Below are 24,076 nucleotides of genomic sequence, written 5' to 3'. Positions count from 1 at the left end.
TATAATAAAAACTCTCTAATAATATATAAGATATATATTAACCGTCGAATCTACTGTAACTTACTGTAAATCAATTACCGCAAAAAACGGTATTTACATTTACAGTACTATTATATTGCTGTATATTTGTTTACAGTATTGTATGTATATCTTTACTGTGAATATTTTCACAATGCAACTTTAAAATACAGTAACATACTGCATAACCCTCATACATTATGATGGTTTATATTACAGTTAAATACTGTGTCATTTGTATATAGGCAAAACAAATCTTGATATATATCAATATGTCCACTCTTGTGTGCATTTATATATAATAAATAAACACTGCTCACACATATACCACAGTAGATGTTCAACCATTATTAAGACCTGATGGATTCACGCTTTCATTGTGTTCATGCCAAGTTTGGACCCTACTATCTGAATGTTGCAGCAGAAGTCGAGAATCAACGGATCAGGGAGTGTAATTTGTTACTGTGTTCTTGGAGACCTGACAAAAATAAACAGGCCAACACAGAAAATGAACACACATGGGAATTCACCACCTGTTGATCATCCTTTGTAAGATTTCAGCGACCGCATCGGCTTTATAAAGGGTTTGAGAATCCTAAAGCATTCACACTGCATCCAAAACAAGTGAGGTAAGGCTTCTTGCTACTGTTAACATTGAATTTATGCTCTTATTTCTGTATTAAATCTACCATATTCTTTCTGACAGTCATGGCAGCCTTTAATCATCTCCGGCTGGTTTCTCTGGCCGTGCTGATGCTGGCGTCTCAGCTGGACTTTGCCAGTGCTTCTGTTCGGGTGTTTGCTTTATATGCCAGAGACCTCACTGGAGATCCTGCCGGAAACAAACCCGATCCATACGTCAAGATCTGGTGTGGCTCTACTTTCGGGGGGCAGACAGAATATCACAAGGATAACGCTAATCCTGTGTGGTCTGCAGAGTTCAACTTCCCAAACTGCAAATCGAAAGAAACCCTGAAGCTGGAGGTGTGGGACAAAGACCTGAATTTCGATGATAAGTTGGGCACATGTACTAAAACTGTGGAATATGGGTTGTCCTCTGTTACTTGTCATCTGAAAAAAGGATCTCTGTTTTACAAGTATGAGCTCAAGCAATAAATATGTTCTAATGTGTAACTAGCTAGAAAAAACACTGAACAATATGCATTGAATATAGCCTTTTGAATATGCTCTGTATGCAATTGATATTCAATAAAATCTACTTGGAGAAATGCTTTTTGTGAGGGGTCTTTCAATGAAGCAAGATTTAATTTTCTGATCATGTAAACCCAAAATAAATAATTAACCAATAAATAAAGGTTATTGGGGTGCAGATGTTATGAAGATCCCTAACCAAAACAAAACCCATACTGAGAAAACCTACTGTATACAAACCAAAACCTGACTCCTGACTCCGCGGTGACTGCAGCTCTGCACAAAACTTTTGGCCAGCGGAGAAATTAAAATGGTCGTGCCCAACTGAGTCTGGTTCTCTCAAGGTTTTTTTTCTTCACTCCCATCAGGTGAAGTTTTTTTTCCCTCTCCGCTGTCGCCACTGGCTCGCATGGTTCAGGATTGGTAGAGCTATGCATCGATGAATTTGCTCTTCAGTGTTTGAACTCTCAGTAATGATTAAATCACACTGAACTGAGCTAAACTGAACTGAACTGAACTTAAACACTAAAAACTGAACTACACTGTTCCAGTTACTATGACCATTTATGTGAAGCTGCTTTGACACAATCTACATTGTAAAAGCGCTATACAAATAAAGCTGAATTGAATTGAATTGAATTAATACGAAAGGGGGTCATTCTAATTCACACCAAGAATTAACCTTGTTTTTTTTTTTTTTTTTTTTTTTTTTACATTATTATGATACAATGTAATAACCAATTCACCATGATGTTGAACATTTACAACAGTGAAAAAGTGTAGTAAAACTATGGTTAGGCAAATCAAAGCAGTAATAAAGCCCCATTTCTTACTATAATAGCTAATGTAGGGGCTGTTCAGAGTTTAAAATAAATAAATAAAAAAATAAATAAACTGTCATATAGCATAGGCTACTTAAGTCAATAGTAGCCTACTTTATGAGGTAAACACATCCATTACGTTTCAAGATTAATGCCGTCACGTCATTATTACAATAACTCCAACATCAGGTTAACAAGTTTTATTTTAACCTTGGACACACACAATACACGTGTAATACCTTTACATTCGTGTCGTGTGGTTATGTTCAATTATGCACACCAGACGAGTCGTTTATTGCTTCATGTGAATCGTGTGAATGAATGAATCGATTCATCCAATACACAAGCCAATCACGCATAACGCAACGTCAGGTGAAGATCATCAGGTAAAGTGACTTTTATTTTTAGTTTGTTTGGGCGCAGATAATACTCTATAACTTACAGTAAATTTACGTAACTTCTTTCCTTCCCTCAGCATTCTACATCACGAACAGTAAACGTTAACAAAGTACTCCATGTCTCCACAGAAGAAAGACGCGATGCGACACGAGGGTGAGTTCATTTCATTGTGAGCAAGCTTGTCCTTTTATTTTTAACAGAAATTAGTTTGTTATAGTAAAAGTCATGTTGGTGGTGTACTACAAATGTTGGGTTTGTTGTTGTTTTATTTTTTTATTTGTATGTTTGTATTATGTTCGTATTTGTATGTATGTCATTACACCACCTAAATAGCTACCCTGGTTAAAATGTGTTTACTGTAGCAAAATCACGATTTATTTTTGGTTAGCCGAGGTAAAGTGATTAATATTTTTACTATTTATCCATAACTCTGTCTCTGGGGTTTAATTCGGGTCACTGTTCTCATGTAATTTGAGCAGTTTGTCAATATTTATCTGACCCTGATCTTATTTGATAAAGGTGTGTGAATTACCCCACATGTGCACATGCACTCTGTGTCCCCCCAAGTCTGTACGTGCAACTTTCTTTCAGCAACGAATCCATTTATTCATTCATTCATTTTCTTTTCTACGTAGTCCTTTTATTAATCAGGGGTCGCCACAGTGGAATGAACCGCCAACTTATCCAGCATATGTTTTACGCAGCGGATCCCCTTCCAGCCGCAACCCATTACTGGGAAACATCCACACACACACACACATTTACACACGTACACTACGGACAATTAAGCCAACCAAATTCACCTATACCGCATGTCTTTGGACTGTGGGGGTGACCGGAGCACCCGGAGGAAAACCCACACCAACACAGGGAGAACATACAACCACCTAACATGCAACTGACCCAGCCGAGGCTCAAACTAGCGACCTTCTTGCAGTGAGGTGAATGTGCTACCCACTGCGCCAACGTGCTGCCATTATACATAATTTATAGATATAATTAATACTTCTAGGTATTTATTTGGGGGCCCTTAGATTTTCTGGGGCCCTAAGCAGCCGCTTACCCTGCTTATTGGTGATATCCGCCCCTGAAAACGAGCTGAAACAACACAATTCTTGAGTTTTTTTATTTTATTTATTTATTTATTTATTTGACATGGACATCACAATTACACTGGGCAACCAGATGCATTGGTTTAAGTGTTTTAGCGAACTTGGTAATCCTCAACACCTGTCTAAAGGTGGCCTAAAAAAAACCTATATACAACATTATAATTCTTTACATAAAATTACTGAAGGCAAAAGCAAAGGCGACATGATCCAACAAACTAACAGTAGACTATTTGTGCAAACACTGCTGTTTTGTTTTTAAACACTTTTAAAAACACTACTAATAATATTTATATTACTTTCTGATTTTAGGCTAACAGGTAAATAATTCCACAGTTTGGCTCCCTTTACACAGAAGACAGGTTAACCAAATGAGGTCTTACACTTTGGCACTAGACAGTCACCATTAGCAGTTGCCCATGTAACTCTGTGAGAGGTTTGATGCCGACTCATTAGATCAGTAAACAGGATTTTTTGGGGGGGCAAACAATTGTTTTATGTTCAATACACTTAAACTTGTAAAAAAAAACTAAGTTAACATGTTGTCCCAACACTAATCAACTAGAATTCAGGATTTTTTACAGTGTATAATTTTGCCAAGTGCTTCCTTTTTTTTCCCACTCTTCTTAATCCTTTGACTGCCACTTTACCAAATGATTGACCACTGTTTTAAATAATGACTGTTAGTAATTTAAAGAATGACTGTTTTAAATAATGGTTCACACTACACAGCATTGTTGGCTTACAAAAATAAAAAATAAAACAAATCAAATAAACATAATCCTGTTGCAGTGTTACACTTGATTTTGATTTTATTGTAAGAAAAAAAGGAAAAAACGAAAAAATGTTAAATAAGTAATATTTCCATGACATGCCTCAAAAAATAAAGGTGATTTCGTATCAAAGAGCATAGAATCACCAAGAGGCGACACTCAAGTGCAATTTGTGAAACAGCCACTAGATGGCGGCGGCCATTTTTGAATGAAAACTCCAATAGAACAACAGCATATTATGAGTCTTTAAAATAAACTATTAAGAGTGCTGATGATTGTGATAGTAAGTGTTGTATTGTCGTCTTTTAGGTTGTATCTCAGCTTTAATGCGTTTTTTTAAATAAATAAATAAAAAACAAAGAAGCTGCTCGCAATCACAACAGCAATAAGATCCAATGGACAGCCGATCGCTTTCACTCTAAAATGCCGGAAACCAGGGCTGTTGCTGGGCGCTGCTGTTACAATAGAACATTCTATTGACTGTCGCCTCTTGGTCAGTCTAAGCTCTTTGTTACTAGTCAAAGGCGTTTCATTTTTAATAAAAAAAAAAAAAAATAGGCTTTCAATTCTTATTTTCAGATTTTTCATAGTATATGTATTAATTATGGTACTTTTACCATAAACCGACATATCAACGATTTGGTAGAGGCTGATATTTTATAAATTACTGTATAGCATCTTTTCCCAGAGATGGTTTGCGGCTGGAAGGGCATCCGCTGCGTAAAAACTTGCTGGATAAGTTAGCGGTTCATTCCGCTGTGGCGAGCCCGGATTAATAAAGGGACTAAGCCGACAAGAAAATGAATGAATGTATGGCAACTGTTGAAAAAAAAATGCATTAACTAGTGACATAACGAGTTTTTTCTATGTTTTTCTAAACATTTTTTTCTCTTGATGGGGTAGTTAAAGGGGTTAAAATGCTTTTTTTTATATATTAAAGTTTAAAACCAACAGATACACAACTATACAACAGACACAACCCAGTGTTTTCTGCATTTTAAACAAATAAATTTATCATTAATTCACGTACATGATTAAAAGCTGTGTCTGTTTTTAGCAAATGAACTCTTCTTAAATAACAGGGCAGATAATTACTCTGAATATTTGAATACGTATATATTTTGGAAACATTTTTGGGTGATCCGTGGAAAGTAGGCCAACGCAGATGCTCATGGGATTTTCGCACCTGTTGATCAAGGAGATTTTTGTGATTATATCGGCTTTATAAACTGGGTGAAGATCATAAGGAGTTCACACGGAACCCGGAACAACTGAGGTAAGGCATCTTCAACACTAAATCGCCTCAGCTTCTTGTTATTATCTTTTATTATGGGCTTTATCATAACATTAATGTTTACATTAGGGCTGCGCAATATAGGAAAAAATGAACATTGCAATATTTTGTCTTTCTGCAATATGTATTGCGATTATGAATATAATTTAACCAGATAACTTGAACATCTCTATTGGGAAAGAATTAATAATTTTAGATTAATTGCAATGATTGTATAGGGGAGTGAATCATGCATAACATATAAAAACAGTGCATAATCATAGATAAATACAATATAAAGATGCAAATTAAATAAGGTCTAAGAGAATTCAGGTACATTCAGACAATTAAATATTCACATGTAAAATAATACTGTCTTCACTGAATAAAAAATCAATGACAAATAGTCCTTATAATACAATTCTTTATGCCTCAAAAACACATGCAAATAATTGCATATGCTGCGATGTAACTACTGTATCAATGCTGAAACGATATATTGTGTGGCCCTAATTTGTGTCAACCTTTTCTCTTACGACAGCCATGGCAGTCTTCACCCATCTCCAGCTGGTGTTTGTGGCCGTCCTGATGCTGTCATCTCAGCTAGACTTTGCCAAAGCCGCTGTTGTGCTGTCTGGTTTAAAAGGCAGTAACCTCCCTGGTGATGCTTTGGGAAACAAACCAGACCCATACGTCAAGATTTGGTGCGGTAGCTCTTCTGTGGTGACGGGCTATTTCAAAAACAACGCTAATCCTTCTTGGGATGCAGAGTACTACCTCTCAGGCTGTGTTTCCCGTAACACTATAAGGCTGGAGGTGTGGGACAAAGACGCGAAGTATGACGATCGCATAGGCTCGTATAGTGGAACCGTGGCATCAGGAACTAACAATAAGGTTTCTTTCTCTGTGGGCAAAGGAACTATGAGTTTCAAGTATGATGTGAAATAAATCTGTTCCACATTTGTAAGGGTGTTCGGTGGAAATAAAATTGAACAGCATACACTACATTGAACTGTGTATTTTGACTTGTGAGATGTTATTTCAAATGTACCAGCTGCTGACTTTGCTTTAAAAATATATATGTATTTTATTCTAATAAAATAAGACAAATTGAGCCTTTTGTGAGTGTCTTTAATGTTGCAAGAAATTCTATGCAGGGGTTATGAAACATTTATTACCATTACTGAATCAAATAAGAATTGAATCAAACACTTTTTATTTAATTTAATTTAATTTTGTTTCTTCAATGGAAAGGTACCAATGTATGCGTGTTTCAGTCTGGGATCAGATGTTTGTTATTATTTGTTCAACTCCTATTGGTGGCGCTGCAGAAATGACTACATTAATACATATAGCTGAAGTTGGATGATGACACTTGCGTACAGAACATTCATTCATTTTTCTTCGCCTACGGCTTCGGTCACACTAGAGTTTGAGCTTGCCAAATTCTGTGAAAAGAAGCGGGATTAAACAAGATGATTAGACATTTAAAAAGGTGAGCGATTGGTCCATATTGTTAATTTCTGTCTAGAGAGGTCATGTTTTGATCCTCGATTGGTCTCTTCAATGGAAAGGTTGGAACTAAACTGTGCAGGGCTTCGGCCCTCCAGGGATTGAGTTTGACACCCCTGGCCTACAGCTTCGGTCACACTAGAGTTTGAGCTTGCCAAATTCTGTGAAAAGAAGCGGGATTAAACAAGATGATTAGACATTTAAAAAAACTAGTGATTGGTGCATATAGTTTAATTTCTGTCCGGAGAGGTCATGTTTTGATCCTTGATTGGTCTCACGCAGTTAAGTGATGCGATTTCGTAGGTCAAAGTTTACCAAGCTTGAACTTTGCAATGCAGCGAACTGCTAAACTTGTCGCACGAGCTTGCATTTTTCGGTCTGACGCATTCGCGTGTGTATGAATGGAAGTCTATGGGGAGAAAAGTCAGCTTTAGTCTCTTGCCTTTGTTTATCAGGGGTCGCGACAGAGGAATGAAGCGCAAACTATTCTGGTATATATTTTATGCAGCGAATGCCCTTCCAGCCTCAACCCAGTACTGGGATATCTTAAATACACTGTTTTTTTTCTAAACAAATACAGTCAAGCATAAAATTATTAATACCCCTGGCAAATTCTGACTTAAAGTTACTTTTATTCAACCAGATAGTTGTTGTTTTGTTGCTTTTATTAAAAATTATGCAGGCTTCTGCCCAAAAATAATAGAACAATGCACAACAGGTACCATTGTGAAAAAAATATATATATGAAGAGTTTAGATGCAAAAACCTCTTAAGTGCCATCTAGAATTTGCTTCTACAATGATAATTTTTCTCTGTCTCCTATGTTTATGTTCAGTTATTTCATGTTAAAATTGCTGAAAACAACCTTTTCGTTGTCATAAAAGTGAAATTACTGAATCAAGACATAGAGGTCGTAGAAGTCGCTCAAGTCACTGAAGTGTTTTAGCCCAGATGTCTATTAGACGTCTATTAAACACAAAATTGTTTGCTGGGAGGTTACTGATCGCAAATAGTCTGGCACAGGAAAATTTGATCTCCACAACTCCCTTTCTTAATTGCGGGTGCTTGAAGAAAACAGTCAGGATGGGTCTTAAAGAAACATTTACACAGACCATTACATTATTTACTAAGTGTACCACTAGAGGGCACTGACTCTCTACTTTTGTATTAAATACATTCAATGCAGAAAGGTATAATATATACAAGCAGTTATTAACTTGCTGCTATATTTGCCCCAAATTGCCTTTATTTGTTTATTTTTTACTATGTCTAATGTTTTAAAGGGATAGTCCACCCAAATATTACAACTTAAGACGATACAAAAAAGGTGACTTTTTATTGATGAGTAGAATGTTAAATAAGTATGTTTTTTTGTTGTTGTTGTTGAAATTGGTCCTTGGGGATTCCTAAAACTCAAGTCAATGGCTATTTTATTTTGAGAGTAACATAAAAAATTCATGAGAGCAATACAAGATTAATACTTGTGGCTGGGGTGGCAGGGGTGTCCAAACTCAATCCTGGAGGGCTGGTGTTCTGTCCATTTGTCTTACCATGTCAGATTAGGTAGCACATTTTGATGATGAAATATGCTACCCATCAGATTTTGCTACCAGTGTAATTTTTATGTGGTATGAAGCTGTAATATCGCCCTAACCTACCTAATCCCTAACCCCAATCTCAGAACCATTCAAATACAATGTTGGTAGCATAATCTGATGGGTAGAATAAAATGTCAGGACACCGGTGTCCTGGAGAGTTTAGCTTTAAGCCTACTCAAACACACCTGAACCAGCTAATCAAGCTCTTACTAGATATACTAGAAACTTCCTGGCAGGTGTGTTGAAGCAAGTTGGAGCTAAACTCAGCAGGACACTGGCCCTCCAGGACCGAGTTTAGACAACCCTGCACTAAAGCCTGTAAATTAGACCATAATATTGCGTATAATGTTCAATCTCATGCGCAAATCACAGGTATACACAGTTTTTGAAAATATTTTACTATTTTTTGGCTCTCAAACTGATTAGCAGTATATTATGTATCACAGTCCTGGCTAAAAAACATTTACTGAAAAATTCACCTGCATATTTTATAGCCTGAGAGCATGCAAATTAGTAGCAGTGTTTTTATTGCTTTGTTATTGTTTTATTATCATCATCATCATCATCATTATTATTATTATTAGTGCGTGACCTATCCCTTTAAAGGATTGTGCTAATTTACATGTGCTCTGTGTCCTGTCCTTGAGCAAGACGCTCCTCTGCATATCAGTCAGATTGTGCTTTGACTTGGAGCAGTTCCATAACAATGTGCTTTCCAAAATATCTACAGCTTAGCAACACACAAAAACAAATGTGCCCACCAAGTGAATTAAATATGTGACACATTTTTACAATGATGCTAAAACCTTTAATGTACATGGCACAGCAGCTTCTCAAAGAGATAATATAGTAATATATGCCACCTGTATTTGGCTGTTGGGCCTTAAGCACAACAATTAAAAGCAGTGAAACATGTCATGGATCTTAAATTGTTGAAGCGATCAAACCAAAATTAAATGATGTTTGCATGAAGATAACAGGTTTCTTGAGTGTTAATAAATATAGGATGAAATTAACTGCAGTGTCAGGTTGTTTATAAGTCAAAAATAAAAATGAAAGCTGTTATCTGCTTACGAAACAATTATATTGCTGCTTGTTCAAACTACTTATTTAAAATGAGCTGAAATAACACAATTCTTGAGGTTTTTAGACGGGGCAACTTAATTGCTTCATGTTCAATCCACTTAAATTTGTAAAAACTAATAAGTTAATTCCTACATGTTGTGTAAAACCCAGCATTTTAACAGTGTATATAAATGAAAAATCAGTGTTTTGGTAGCTGGCAAAGAGCAGTGGATGTTTAAGATCACTTTGAACTCGCTGAATTGACACATTTAAATGTGCCAACATAAAAAAAAAAGTTGGTTCAGCAAATCTGATAGCAGATATGCATGGGATTTACCCATCTGTTGATCAGCAAATGAACAAATTTTGCGTTGGTGATTGCGTTATAAAGGGGGCCTGGATCAAAAAACAAGCACACGACACCTAACACAAGCAAGGTAAGACATCTTTAACATTGGAATCACACCTTAGATATAATCCAGGTATTTCTGTATGTGTTAAAGTGACACTAAAATGTAACATATATATTGTTTCTCACAGTCATGGCAGTCTTTTGTGATCTCCGGCTGGTTTCTCTGGCCGTGCTGATGCTGGCGTCTCAGCTGGACTTTGCCAGTGCTTCTGTTCGGGTGTTTGGCTTGCATGCCAGGGACCTCACCGGGGATCCTTTCGGAAACGAACCCGATCCCTACGTGAAGGTCTGGTGTGGCGCTGTTTCCGGGGGGCAGACTGAATATCACAAGGATAACGCTAATCCTACATGGTCTGCAGAGTTCAACTTCCCAAACTGCAAATGCGGTGATGACGTGAAGCTGGAGATTTGGGACAAAGACAAGACTTTCGACGATCATTTGGGCACTTGCAACAAATTAGTTCAGTATGGGTCTTTCGCCGTTACTTGCTATCTGAACAAAGGAACCTTCTTTTACAGGTATGAAGCAAAATAAGTTTCAACTTGTAAAGCTATGCTCTGAGACAGCCTCCTTTGTGTGATGCTCGATAACAATAAAGTTGAACAGCAATCACTGAACCATCTGTGTGTGTTTTGCATTGAACATTGACTTATTGAAGTGTGTTTAGTGCGTGTCAAAATCATACATTCATTCATTTTCCTTCAGCTTAGTCCTTGATTTATTAGGGGTCACCACAGCGGAATGAACCGCCAACTACTTTGGCATATGCACAGGGTTAGGTTAATCAGGGTTAGATTAATCAAATTCATGCCTTGTGGTCAAATCCTTTTTTTTCTTTTTTTGAATATTTATTTATTGAGTTTTTTTGCATCTATAATTCAAAGCATTACATTACCCCTACCACAACCACAGCATTGAAAGAAAAGAAAATTAAATAAAAATTAAACTTATATCAGTCCAGAGTTTCTGAGTTGACAGTGAGAAAACAGTACCATATTTGTTCAGTCCATATGTTACCATTTAACACGAGAGGCTTGGCAACATCTAAAAGAAGGAATATACTAAATAGGTGCATCTTACATTGTACATCATACATTGTCATATTTTTAGCAGGTATGTTATCATTTGACATGAAGAGTATGGTGACATCCAAAGAGCACAAAATAGACATAACATAGAAGAAAAAAGGAAAAAAAAAATAAACAAATGCATTTATTCTAAAGGCCAGGGAGCTCCTCAAAGTATTTAATAAAGGGGGGCCATCTGTCTAGGAACTTGCATTTCGAGCCTCAAATCATGTATTGTATCTTTTCCAATTTGTGTTGCCAGCGTGTGTTTAGGGGTCTACTCTTTTCCACTTGAATAACATTAAACGTCTTGCTAGTAGTGCAGTGAAAGCAATAACCGAACGTACATGTATATCTTTACTGAAATATTCTCAGGGACGACACCAAAAATGCCCATCAATGGATCTGGCTGTCAAATCCATTTTGTTATTTCTGCTCACAGATTTATTTCTCACTTGTAGCACTTAATAAATTTCCCACTTTATCTGCTAATCACATATGTTACGCCTGTAAACATTCGTTTATTTGGATTATACAGATCATTTAAAATATTAAAGTAGGCGAGGATATGGACTGCAGTGTCCCCCAAAAATATATGTATACATACAATACAATGAGAGAGTATTACAATATACGAGCATACAGTTTTCTCAAGGGACTCCTCTCACCCTGGTCACAGACTGTTTTCTATCCTGCCCTCCAGCAGGTGCTTTAGGTTCCCCCGAAAAAAAAAAACAGCAGACTGAGGAACAGCTTTTCCCCCAGAGCTGTCTCCCTTTAGAACTCTGCTCCTCCACTGACTCTTTTGCCCCCCTCATACACCCCCTTACTCTCATCATAACTTACTGTACCATACCCCATAAACACTGCATCGTTTATTAATTGTCAATCAAGTCATCTTGAATTGTACATACCCACTGTACATAAACCTTTGTAATTGTTCATATGTATCTGCATACTTCTCATTATTAATAGCAGCTCTATTGTAAATCTCTGTTCATAGTTAATACAACCTGTATATAATAATAATAGTACATCCATCTGTAAATATCACCATAGTTTTTTCTATAACTGCACTTCTTATACTAACTTATACCGCTATCCTGCACTTGCTGCTGTTGCACTCCTGGTTAGACCTGCATTTCGTTGCCTTGCACTTGTGTAATGACAATAACGTTGAATCAAATCTGAAAGGAAGGTAGTAGACATGAAGCGAAGGGTATTATGGGCTTTATTCCGGGGAAACAACCAATCTGTATGTACTTTATCCAGCTTATTACATGGCTATTTGACACAAAATATAAACATTTGACACAGAACATTGTACTGAGCAGCAATGATTTATTCAATCTTTAGTTAAATGCAAAGTTAGACCTAAACTACATTTCGATGTGTTATAACAATAAAGTTGAATCTGAATGCAATCTAAAATACTGTAATGCTACCTTTTAAGTATTTAAAGTCATTGTTGTGGCCTAGCTATACATGAGAAGAAAAAAAAACATCACATAGTAATCATTTTGGCTTGATTGTCACATAAAATGATCGATTGACTTTGTAGTAATAATAAAAACAGACAAGTCGTATATCCTCCTTATGATTTTGGAGCATAGCAGTAGCACAAGTTGTGTTTTTTTTTTTTTTTTTTCCTTTTAAGTCCATCACAAAAGATAACTTTATGCACTTTATGCAACATTGGACTACCTCCCTATATATCATGACGCTGTCACTTTATCATAATTCTCATGTGTACAAGCCTTTTTGCACTATATACGGTTTTATCAGCACAACTCTGGTTTGCACTCATTGCCATATGCCCTTAATGTTTTTGTATTGTATTGCAATGATTACAATTTTTATTCTTTCTTTTTTTATTATTCTTTAGATTACAGTTTATGTATATATTTAGATCACATTTATGTATATATTTAGACTAAATTTTAGGCATATATTTAGATGACATTTTATGTATAATTGTATTTATTGTAAATTCTTTCTTAAAACTCTACTTTTTGTATTAACGTTATATGTTAGGCAGCTAGGGTCTGAGAGTAACGTAATTTCGATTCTCTATGTGTCCTGTACATGTGGTTGAATTGACAATAAAGCTGACTTGAAGCTGACTTTGATAACCATATGATGGTCTGAAGGTAAATAAATAATGACAGACTATTCAATATTACACATATTTGTTTTTTATTACGCACCAAAGTTATGAAATCAACTCGAAAGAACCTTACTGAGAGAACCCATATGTGATAGATAATACAGGCTGGAGCTTTATAAACTTATTTTAATTATTTGTATGTACGTATAAACAAAATAAAGTGCGTTGACATTTTTACAGTCCCAACAACCAATCTGTTGCTCACTGTTTATCGCAGGGCATTGAAAATATATTATAAATTTAACTACAACTCTTGCTTCACTCAAAAATATTAGAGCTAATCTTAAAAATATGTTCGCAAACAATAATGTAATTCACCCACAACAGATATTACGTCACACTGATTGCCCACCTGCAACATTATATATTCATACTCATAGTATTTGACATTGGTCAAGTGTCTTGAATCAGCTTAATGTCACATTTTCATTATACAGGATGCAGCTAGAGTATATCCAACCAGTCAAAGCTACACATTAAGTGCTCATTCTCATCCTCGACCGATTGCAGCTATAGTATTAATCTGAAACCCTCCAGACTGATAAATAACAGTATTATTAGGATGCACGGTTCGTAGACCGGTGTTATTGAAGCAGTATATTTGCAGGGTGCTAGAAGGTAAAGCTATCAAACCACTCATTCACATATGAGGGGATCTGGTAAGGTTACTAGGCAACAGGCTCAGATGATGCAATCCATGATGTGGATCTGCAGGGAGTCCAGGTCAGGTAGGACTTCCCCACATTTAGGACAAGCGTGATCTGGAATGTTCTGCTGCTGCCATTCACCTAAGGAAAAAAAAAAGAGGTTGATGTTAATTATGTTCCCAATATGTTAGGGATAAAGTAGTTCTCGGAGAATACAGTCTAATCAGCAAAAAGGTAGTAAGCAAGAAGCGAAGGGTTTTATGGGGTTTATTCTGTGAAAACAACCATCCTGTGTGTACTTTATCCTTTATTACATGGCTACTTGCCACAAAATATAGAAATTAGACACAAAATATTGTACTGAGCGGTAAAAATTTATTCATTCTTATGAATTAAACGCAAAGCTGACAGAAACAAAAAAAAGCTGATGGAGTATACCCTAACCTGCGCATTATTTTGTCACAAGAAGGTGTCAAATAGTCAAACTCAAAGCTTACAGGAAACAAAACAGCTGATGGAGTATACACTAACCTGCACATTATTCAGTCACAAGATGGCGCCAAACAGTCAAAAACACAAAGCTAAAAGAAACCAAACTGCTGATGGAGTATACACTAACCTGCGCATTATTCAGTCACAAGAGCCAAACAGTCAAAAACACAAAGCTGACAGAAATGAAAATAGCTGATGGAGTATACACTAACTTCTAAATTACTTAGTCATAAAATGGCGAAAACAGCCGATGATATACTATACACTAACATTAACCTGCGCATTATTCAGTCACAATATGGTGCCAAACAGTCAAAAACACAAAGCTGACAGCAACAAAAACTGCTAATGGTGTATGTGCCATCAATCCATCTCTTCTTGCCTTATTTCTTTCTTTGAATAAGCACGATTTTAACACGAGTAACATAAGACAATCCAGTGATGTTGTTTAGAAAAATGTGTAATAACAACTTAACAGAACTATAATACACGATTAAAAAACTGTCTTGCTTCCAACTTCTTCCTTCCCAGAAATGACATCAGCATATACTCTATATTAAAAAATTGTATTACTTGGTACAATATTTTTGCTTTTTAATATTATTATTATTTTAACATAAATAAAAACAATGAACTTATGGCTCTTACAGATGGAGTAAACACTAACCTGGGCATTATTCAGCCACAAGATGGCGCCAAACAGTCAAAAACACAAAGCTGACAGAAACGAAAACTGCTGATGGAGTATACACTAACCTGCACATTATTCAGTCACAAGATTGCACCAAACAGTCAAAAACACAAAGCTGACAGAAACAAAACCAGTTGGATGAAGTATGTACTAACCTACATTTTATTTAATAACAAAATGGCATCAAAGCAGATCCATATGCATGTGGCTCTAAGTATATGGATGTCCACATATCGACTGATGCTCAAGTTGATTTGAAGTTCCTGGTTTAGCCTGTGTTATTTAGCGGTTGTTTTCTCAGAATAACACACCTTGGAATTTTATAATTGACTAGTCAGAATTGAGTAAACAGGCTGAAAAGCAAAGTGTCCAAAATGGATTTTTTAAGGTAAGGTACTACCTCTACCTCCAGGCAGGTTGTTTGGAGCTGTGGGCCCTTGAGGATTGGCTCCTCGTGGCACATGCCTTCTTTGCATCTCGCTCATTGAATGCCTGATTCATAAAAAAAGTTCTCTTTTTCAGTATATACAGAGAGTTGGTAAGTGTGTGTAAATTTGTAATATCACACCTCCCAAGTGACTCCATCTCCTCTTGAAGCTGGCTGTTCTGCTTTTTCACATACTCCAGCTGAGTGGCCAAACGCTCTTTCTCCTCGTGAATCTTCTCCCGAGCTGCTCTTTCTGCGTAGAAATCTGAGGAATAGATTTCTGCCTGTGTAGATACACATGGAAACACACATTAAATAATGATACAGACTGCAAAGAGATTGAAAAAGTGGGAGGACACTAGAACAAATGGAAGGATTGTTAACATGACGTGATTTTACTCCAGTCTGTCATGTCAACATTCAATCATATGTACCTGTGCCTGGAAAACAGAAATGGTTTCCAGATCCTTTTCCTTCTGGAATAGTTCCATCTTCATCTCATCGATTTTCTGCTGTTTATCTGCAAGTGCCTTTTCAGCAGTTGCAAACCTGGTTTGGAGTTCATCATAATCGTCCTTTGATACACAACTCTGGTCATTCACATACACAATAAGGCACAGTGTGTAAGAACAAAAATGAACCACCAACAAAATTACAACCCAAAGTGAACTGCCTTTTTTCCTTCTTTCTTTTTAAAATTGCATGGACATCACTTAATACCCTTAAGCTCATTGCAATTTAATCAAAATATATACCTCTCTCTTCTTCTTTTCCTCCTGGAGCTCACTGTAGTCTTCAAACAGCTTGGTGTACGCATCTTTCAGCTGGTTTAGATTGTTCCTGGACAAGAGAGATAAGAATACCAGATTACCATGAGGATATTATCTTGATAACACTCGCAACTTTCTTTCCTCCACCTTTAAACAACGTTATCAGATGGAGGTAACATGCGACACTCACTTCTCATCTTGGGTTTTCTTCTGTTCCAGTTTGATCGCCGCTTGGAGGCTTTCCATCTGAACCTTCAGACAGTCGTTCTCAGCCTGGACCTTCTGTTTGTCTCCGAGCTGAGTCTTTAAAGTGGCCAAATCCTGCTCCAAATCTTTACATCTGAAGACAAAGCAGGAGATGGGATGGTTAGGAAAGATTGTGGACTTCAAATAGGTTAAATACAATCTCTGAACCATTCTGTTGTTAACATCCTTGTGTCATTAATCTGTTGTTAAATGCAACTAAAAATCTGGGGGTGATTTTACGTATTATTCAGGTAGAATTGCATTTATAGAAGTAACATAAACACTTCAAAGCATTGAGGAAATTAAATAAAAGTTTCATCCTTAAAATATATAATAATAGATAGAGTAGTTCAGTATATGTCTATATTTTCATTTATAATTGTTACGAATTAAATTAAAAATCCTTAATCGAAAAGAGGTTTAACCAAAACAGAACAAATTAACAGGGATTAAAAATATAATCCCTGGTGCCCCCGCGCTCTCTCTTCCCAAAATATAAACCAAAAACACAACCACTGAGAATTAACAAGAAAATATGATTTATTTACAGTAATAAGGAGCAAAAATAACAATGACAGCCAAAATAAATGACAATAAACCAAGCTAACTAAATTACATCAAACTTCCCTAGAAAGTAGATAATAAAATAAAAAACAGAAAACTTTCCTCCCTACTAACAAACACAGGAGAAATTGAAAATAATAAACGAAAGGCACCAAACCTCCCTACCATGCTCCAAGCCAGACAGGGAGACAGAAAAACCGGGTAACAGAAATATATATATATATATATATATATATATATATATATATATATATATATATATATATATATATATATATATATATATATATAAAACAGAAATATAATTCTACTGAAGATATATGCATGTTCCTTTATATATTTATATAATAAAACTATATTTAAATATATTATTGGAAGCAGAAAAATATGTAAGATTGTTGATGATTTCTGACCTGTCCTGCAGGTTTCTTTTCATGCTCTCAGCCTCGTCCAGTTTAATCTGAGCTTGCTTCAACTCATTACAGAGCTTCAACAACTGATCTTCCAGATTCTTCACCTCAGTGCTAGCCTGAGAAAAACACATTTACAAACTAAATGTTAGCTTAGAAAGTGGTTGCCATGTTCAAAACAATTCCCCCATTCCAGCTTGTCTTTAAAAACCCACTCAGAAAAAAAAATCTTTAATTTACTTTAATTTACTAAATATTCAATGTATAATTAACAATCATAATCATTTCTAACATTCATCGTACAATAGAATATACTGTACAAATAACAACACCACTGATTAATTAAATAGATGTTTTTCAATTTGATCAGCGATGAAAACTCTAAAATCCCCCTAGAAGAACATTTTCCCCCTTTTAAACATTTCCCTTAAAATATGTCCTGAATAAAAACATTCTTTATTAAATCTAAAAACAAATTTTCTATTAAATATGTCTTATCGTCTAAACATTCTTACACAAGGCACAAATACAGTAGATTTTTCAACAAATATGTGCGTGTAAGTCCTGAGCGGCCAATTCTACCTACCTGATCATGTCTATTTTCAAAATGATACGTATTTCTTACATTTACAAATGAAATTACTTCCTACAATTTGTAGTTCCTACACACATCCCATTGCATTTGCCATTTCTCATTTATTCATGTTACAGTACACAGAGTGTGCTACAGTATATTATCCTACATTGGTTTCAGCTGCAGAGGGTAGAGATGTCTGTGCGCTGCTGTCAGCATGTTCCAGTTTGCTCTCTAACTCTGCGATTCTGCAAATATTAACATATGCGCATACAGTAAAAGAAGCTTAAGCACTTTAAGTTGTGTATGCTGAGAGGGCACGCCAAATTGTGGCTTACCTCCCACGAGCCTCCTGGAGCGTGAGCTGCAGTCTCTCCTTCTCATCAGTTTCTGCTCGGAGCGAGCGAAGCAGCTGCCTCACCGTCTGTTCCTCTGACTCAGCCTTTGGCCTGTATACACACACACACACACACACATATTTACTAACTTATCAGACGAGCTTCTACTACACTGTAGGCTTTTGTTGTTTTCATATATAGCACTGTGCTAAAGTCCTAAGCACTATACCAGCTTTGTTCAATAGTATCTGGATGCATACTGGATGCAACCCAGTACTGGGAAACACCCAAACACACCCATTCACACACTCATACACTACAGCTAATTTAGTTAATCAAGTAAAAAGCATTAATGCGGCTTCCCGTATTTTGTTCTAATTGTTCTGACTTTTTTGAAAATAATGTGCTGTGTAATAATATCAGGCCTCTTTTATCCCTTTCTATAGTCCTTCTGGGTTGCAACTGAAATCTGCAGCAAGGTGGCTCTCCAGGAATAGGGTTGGCCACCCCTGGTATAGAGTGTTTTATCTTTCGTTTTCTGTCCAGGCGATCTCATACAGCCTGTATAATATTCAGGTCTGGACTCTGTGCAGGCCACTTCATGACTGTCTGTGCTTCATCAGCTGTTTTCTTTCTCCAAGTATGATTTCACTGCAATTATCAGATCATTATCATGCTATTACCACTGAAGTCCTTCAAAATTCTATCAATTCAGACAATATTGCTAATAACACTGGTAGAAATGCAGTTCAAACCTGCACAAACAGCCTCTGTCCAACATTATCCTTCACACTTCTTAAAGAAATAAACCAAAATAATTCAAACTCCTATCCTAACAATTCATACATCAACTGAAAGATCATTTATTAACCATGTATAAATCTCAATTAAAAAAAAATGACTAAATAAAATTACATTTATGATTGTTTTGTGGTAAAGGGTCACGTATATCCATTATACCATCAGTAAAACAACAGATTTAATGTTGGGCTGAATGTTTTGCACAGTACTGTAATAACTTTAGGTCAGTCATGACATGCAATCAAACCTTAAAGGGAGAGTTCACCTAAAAAATTAACTTACTGTTTACTCACACTGAGTTTCTTTCTTCTGTTGAACACAAGAAAAGAAGATAGTTTGAAGAAAGCTGGAAACCTGTGTTTCCATAGTGTTTGTTTTTTCTACTATGGAAGTCAGTGGTTACACGTTTTCAGCTTTCTTTAAAATATCCTAACTTGTGTTCAACAAAATAAAAGATTAATAATCATAAAGGTCTGGAACTTCTTGAGCACAGGTCTCAAACTCAATTCCTGAAGGGCCGTAGCTCTGCACAGATTTGCTACAACCCTAATCAAACACAGCTGATCCAACCAATCAAGGTGTTCACGACTACTAGACACTACTAGATCAGCTGTGTTTGAGTAGGGATGGGGCAAAACTGTGCAGAGCTGCGGCCCTCCAGCAATTGAGTTTGAGACTTGTGATTATTAATCTTTTATTTTGTTAAAACAAATAAAGATATTTTAAAGAAAGCTGAAAACGTGTAACCACTGACTTCCATAGTAGAAAAAACAAACGCGATGGAAACACAGGTTTCCAGCTTTCTTCAAACTATCTTCTTTTCTTGTGTTCAACAGAGGAAAGAAACTCATAAAGGTTTAAAATGAGTAAATCCTTTACACATTTCAAGATTGTTTTGGTTGCGTTATAAAAGGCCTGTCTGATTAATCATGAATCAATTTTCTACACAACATGAAATTGTGCATCGCTCTATTTACAGGCAACTAATTAATAAACAACAGTTGGTTGACTGAGATTTTAATCTACTGATCTTTATGCATAATTCTGCAATGCTTACATGGAGAACGCCGATGCCTCTGGCACACTGGATAAATCTTTGGTCACTTTTAAGTCATCATCCTGTGGAAGAAAACACATGTAGTGACAAATAAAGCAGCATACTCTCTCTTTATTATATGTGTGTGCGTGTGCGCATACTTACAGCTATTCTAATCTCAATGAAGGAGTTGCTAGGTGAACCTTGACCCATTTTGAGTTGGAGTTCAGAGTTCATCGCAACTAAATCATTCTTCTCTGCTTGAATGCGAAGAATCTGACCTCTCAGGGCCTCCAGTTCAGTGTGCAAACACTACAGCAGATATTCACCTTCATTTTAGTCCACTTTTATTGATTATGTATTTCTGAGTGGAGTGATTTGTCCACTTGTGAAATTTCTCTCACCTCAGCTCCACTTTTTTCCAGCTCTTTCACTTGATTTTTCAACGCCTCGTTCTCCACGTCCATAGTGTTCAGTCTGGTTCTGGCCTCCTCTAATCGTTGCTCCAGGAAGTCTCTTTCCTCCTTCTGCTTCTCCTTCCAAGCAGAAAGACCCTCAAATCTCTCTTTCATGGACAAGTTGGTCTGTTTCAGAGCCTCTGTGGGATGCATATAATGACAGTGTGTGTTGTCATAAGTTATGGTACATGAGTATGTATTGTGATTATGGCTGAAACTGGAAAGATGAGAGGCCATGGTGTAACCCGCACCTTTCAGGTCTCGGTTCTCTTTGATTAGCGTGTTCATTTGCTGGAGGGTCTCCTCTAAACTGCCCAGATTCCCTGGACCAGACCCACGTGGGTGACTAATGTCCCCATTCATCATCGATGATCCAGATGCCATGCTTTCTTTCAGAATCTGTTAAACTTAAGTTATGAAATACCACAACATGACTCTTATTTCAAGTATGGTGTCTTGAACAGCACAGAATCAAAAGTGAAATCTTATATGCATGTTTTTACAAGATAAGTAAAATAAGTCTCTGATGTCCCTAGAGTATGTGAAATTTCAGCTCAAAATACCACACAAATATTTTTCTATAACTTGTTGAAACTGGCCCCTTTTAGGCTTTGATACTAATTGTGTCAATTTGGTGCCTGTCACTTTAAATTCAAATGAGATTGTGCTCTTTTTAAAAGAGGGTGGAGCTACAATCAGCTATGCGTCAGCAGATTTAAAATAGGACTAACGTCCAAAGAAGTGGCTCAGAAGAAGGCGGTCTATTGAGACTAGTGTGCATCCTAAAACTCCACATTTATAATCCTTTTAGTCGCTGACTTTATCTTCAGCAGGTGAAAACTCGGCCGGCTGCTTCTCGCTCAGGGCTGTTTATGCTAATTAGAGAGAGATCACTAATGGGCGGGGCTTTCCCCCTCTGATGACATGTACAAAGGGGGAATGTCAATCAAAGTGTTTTGACAGACTGTTTTTATCAAGTGTGATTATTTAAAACATATTTAATTCATTTTTACTATTAGAGGCTGGATATATTTACGCACTGTTGCAACACAACTGTGTTTAAACCCCTTATGAATGAGGTTTTTGCATAATAGGTGCCCTTTCAACTTAAACAGGCAAATATATGCTTAAAATAACTTTAAAATATGAATAGAATTTTAATATTTTGCAATAAACCAAAATAATCTATTCGAAAGGTATCTATAAACATTACTTTTACATTTTAAAAATGCCAACAGGAATTATATAATGCTTAGTTATTGTGTTCAGCAATTCACAAGTGGTAAACACTAACATGCATTATGATCCTGTTAACATGTATTTCATGCTAAATATGCAGTGATATTACGACTATCCTGCAAAGTATGTGCTGATGCTAGTTTGCTCAGTCAGTTGATCTAATCATTTAGTGATTCACATTAAAAGGAAAGTTCAATTCAATTCATGTTTATTTCTATAGCGCTTTTACAATGTAGATTGTGTCTTCCTGTAAATTGAAACAGTGTCAGTCCAGTTTTCAGAGTTGAAGTTCAGTTTAAATCAGGTCAGTGTGGGTTAATTTCACTTAAAGTCCAAACACTGAAGAGCACAACTCCCAAAACAAGCGAGTCAGTGCTGAGGAATAAACTTCAACAATTGACGAAAGTGAAGGAAAAAGAAAAACTAGAGAGAAACCAGGCTCAGTTGGGCACGACCATTTCTCCTCTGGTCAGATGTTGGTTTTATATTCACACATTGATTCATTGTTGAACACTGAAAACTTTTGACAGCCTCCCTATATTGTTTTTACCGAGCTACTTTTAATATTCGGTCTAAAATTGCATGCAAGTATGACTTAAAAACAAGATTAGCACTAATTATTTAATTGTGAACAATGTTGTACTTTGATAGTCATTGGCTGCAAATATGATATCCCTATTTAGAATTTTCAACGAATATTTTTCTGAAATTACATTATTAAGAAAGAAGTGCGAATATTAAACCAACTTTACGCCAATATGAATCAGAATTAATTTTACTGCCAAGTGTGCTTCACACACAAGGAATTTGTTTTAGCTACAGAAGCATCCAGTGTACATAAAGTGACAACACGAAAATAAATATAAATAAAAGACAATAAACATTAAACAGAGATGCAGTTGGTCAAAAAGATCTGGATGTTGAATTGTATGTACAGATTTGTTATAAATATAAAGGCTGCTGTGTGCAAACGCGTATGGAGAAAGTATTGCATTGTATATTATAAGGTGATATAAAGTGGTGTTATTCGCTGACTAATCAAATATTGATTTACTCGAACTTCGGACAGATGCTTTGAAAGATTGGCACTATGAGTAAAGAAGGCCATTCAAAGCTATTTTGTTGCTCCAAACTACTTCATAAGAGTGCGATAAGATCACGAAACAGTTCTCTATAATCTGTCATTTGGGGAACATGTGGAAACACACATACATGAGTGGTAAACAATGCTTTACTCAGGTTTCCTCATGAGACTGTCCGCTTATCTAAATCCTGACAGTTACAAAATCTCACCGAGACGTTTCACAAGACACCAATTGGTCACGAGAAAACGAAAGTTAACAAGGACATTTGCGATAGAAATTAAATAATAGTTCATCTCCGCTCCAATGTGTTTCATAAGTGCGCCGCATATTATAGGCAATATATATATTGATATTCGTTTATGTCAAGTTTTAAATAACTTTTTGCATTTAATAGCACTGTCATACTCACCAGGCGATCGCGTCTTGTGTACAGCAACTTGTTTTGGGAAATGCTGCTCTTCCTGATCCAAACGTCAGTGGAAAGCGCTAAACGCACATATATGATATCAAGAATGATTGGTGCGTTACAGTCAGCCTGACACAGGTTTATGTCTATCCACCTTCATATGGATCTACTGTAGCGCTGCTTCCATTCACTGCATTGAATCAGCTGACGGAGTGCGTCATGACGCGGACGGGATTTCCCTGCTGAGGTCATTCCGCGTGACGCACTCATATATAGGCCGAATCGAGGGGCTTTTCGAGACCCCTATATTGATTTTAGTATGACAGTCATCATGATTTCCTATTTATGTGGAAATGCTGTGGGTGAAAAAAAAAAGCCTGGCACTTTCTTTCCATAACTTTTATAAATAGCTTTGGCATAATGTGCTTCAATACAGAAAACATAATAATAATAATAATAATAATAATAATAATAATAATAATAATAATAATAATAATAAAAATAATAATAATAAAAATAATAATA

General features: G+C 36.2%; 4 protein-coding genes across 8 annotated transcripts; 3 read left to right on the top strand and 1 right to left on the bottom strand.

Moving 5' to 3' along the window:
- The first annotated feature begins 602 nt into the window (after positions 1-602).
- On the top strand, positions 603-1,247 carry si:ch211-240l19.6. Its single transcript, NM_001082928.1, is given in 2 exon segments — positions 603-647; positions 725-1,247. A coding segment is annotated over 1 exon segment (408 nt). The 5' UTR covers positions 603-647; positions 725-726; the 3' UTR covers positions 1,135-1,247.
- A 4,278-nt stretch (positions 1,248-5,525) lies between these two features.
- Positions 5,526-6,655, top strand: si:ch211-240l19.7. Its single transcript, NM_001082929.1, is given in 2 exon segments — positions 5,526-5,548; positions 6,087-6,655. A coding segment is annotated over 1 exon segment (405 nt). The 5' UTR covers positions 5,526-5,548; positions 6,087-6,088; the 3' UTR covers positions 6,494-6,655.
- Positions 6,656-10,134: 3,479 nt separating this feature from the next.
- On the top strand, positions 10,135-10,750 carry si:ch211-240l19.8. Its single transcript, NM_001082930.1, has 2 exons — positions 10,135-10,157; positions 10,261-10,750. Exon 2 carries the CDS (start codon positions 10,263-10,265, stop codon positions 10,665-10,667), a length of 405 nt encoding a protein of 134 aa, NP_001076399.1. The 5' UTR covers positions 10,135-10,157; positions 10,261-10,262; the 3' UTR covers positions 10,668-10,750.
- A 2,629-nt stretch (positions 10,751-13,379) lies between these two features.
- optn (optineurin) lies at positions 13,380-23,742 on the bottom strand. Of its 5 annotated transcripts, XM_088649717.1 has the most exons (16): positions 23,555-23,602; positions 22,611-22,617; positions 22,170-22,176; positions 21,073-21,210; positions 20,768-20,961; positions 20,529-20,675; positions 20,385-20,446; positions 18,527-18,637; positions 18,358-18,436; positions 17,618-17,733; positions 16,585-16,734; positions 16,380-16,464; positions 16,059-16,214; positions 15,766-15,908; positions 15,604-15,689; positions 13,380-14,155 (listed from the first exon to the last, which is right to left on the bottom strand). In XM_088649717.1, exons 4-16 carry the CDS (start codon positions 21,203-21,205, stop codon positions 14,049-14,051), a joined length of 1,569 nt encoding a protein of 522 aa, XP_088505843.1. In that variant the 5' UTR covers positions 21,206-21,210; positions 22,170-22,176; positions 22,611-22,617; positions 23,555-23,602; the 3' UTR covers positions 13,380-14,048.
- Positions 23,743-24,076: the final 334 nt, after the last annotated feature.

The sequence above is a fragment of the Danio rerio genome, chromosome 4 (assembly GCF_052040795.2).
Source record: "Danio rerio strain M-AB ecotype USA chromosome 4, GRCz13ab, whole genome shotgun sequence".
Lineage (NCBI taxonomy): Eukaryota > Metazoa > Chordata > Actinopteri > Cypriniformes > Danionidae > Danio > Danio rerio.
The sequence above is the reverse complement of the archived record's forward strand: the minus strand, read 5'-3'. Positions and strand labels throughout refer to the sequence as shown.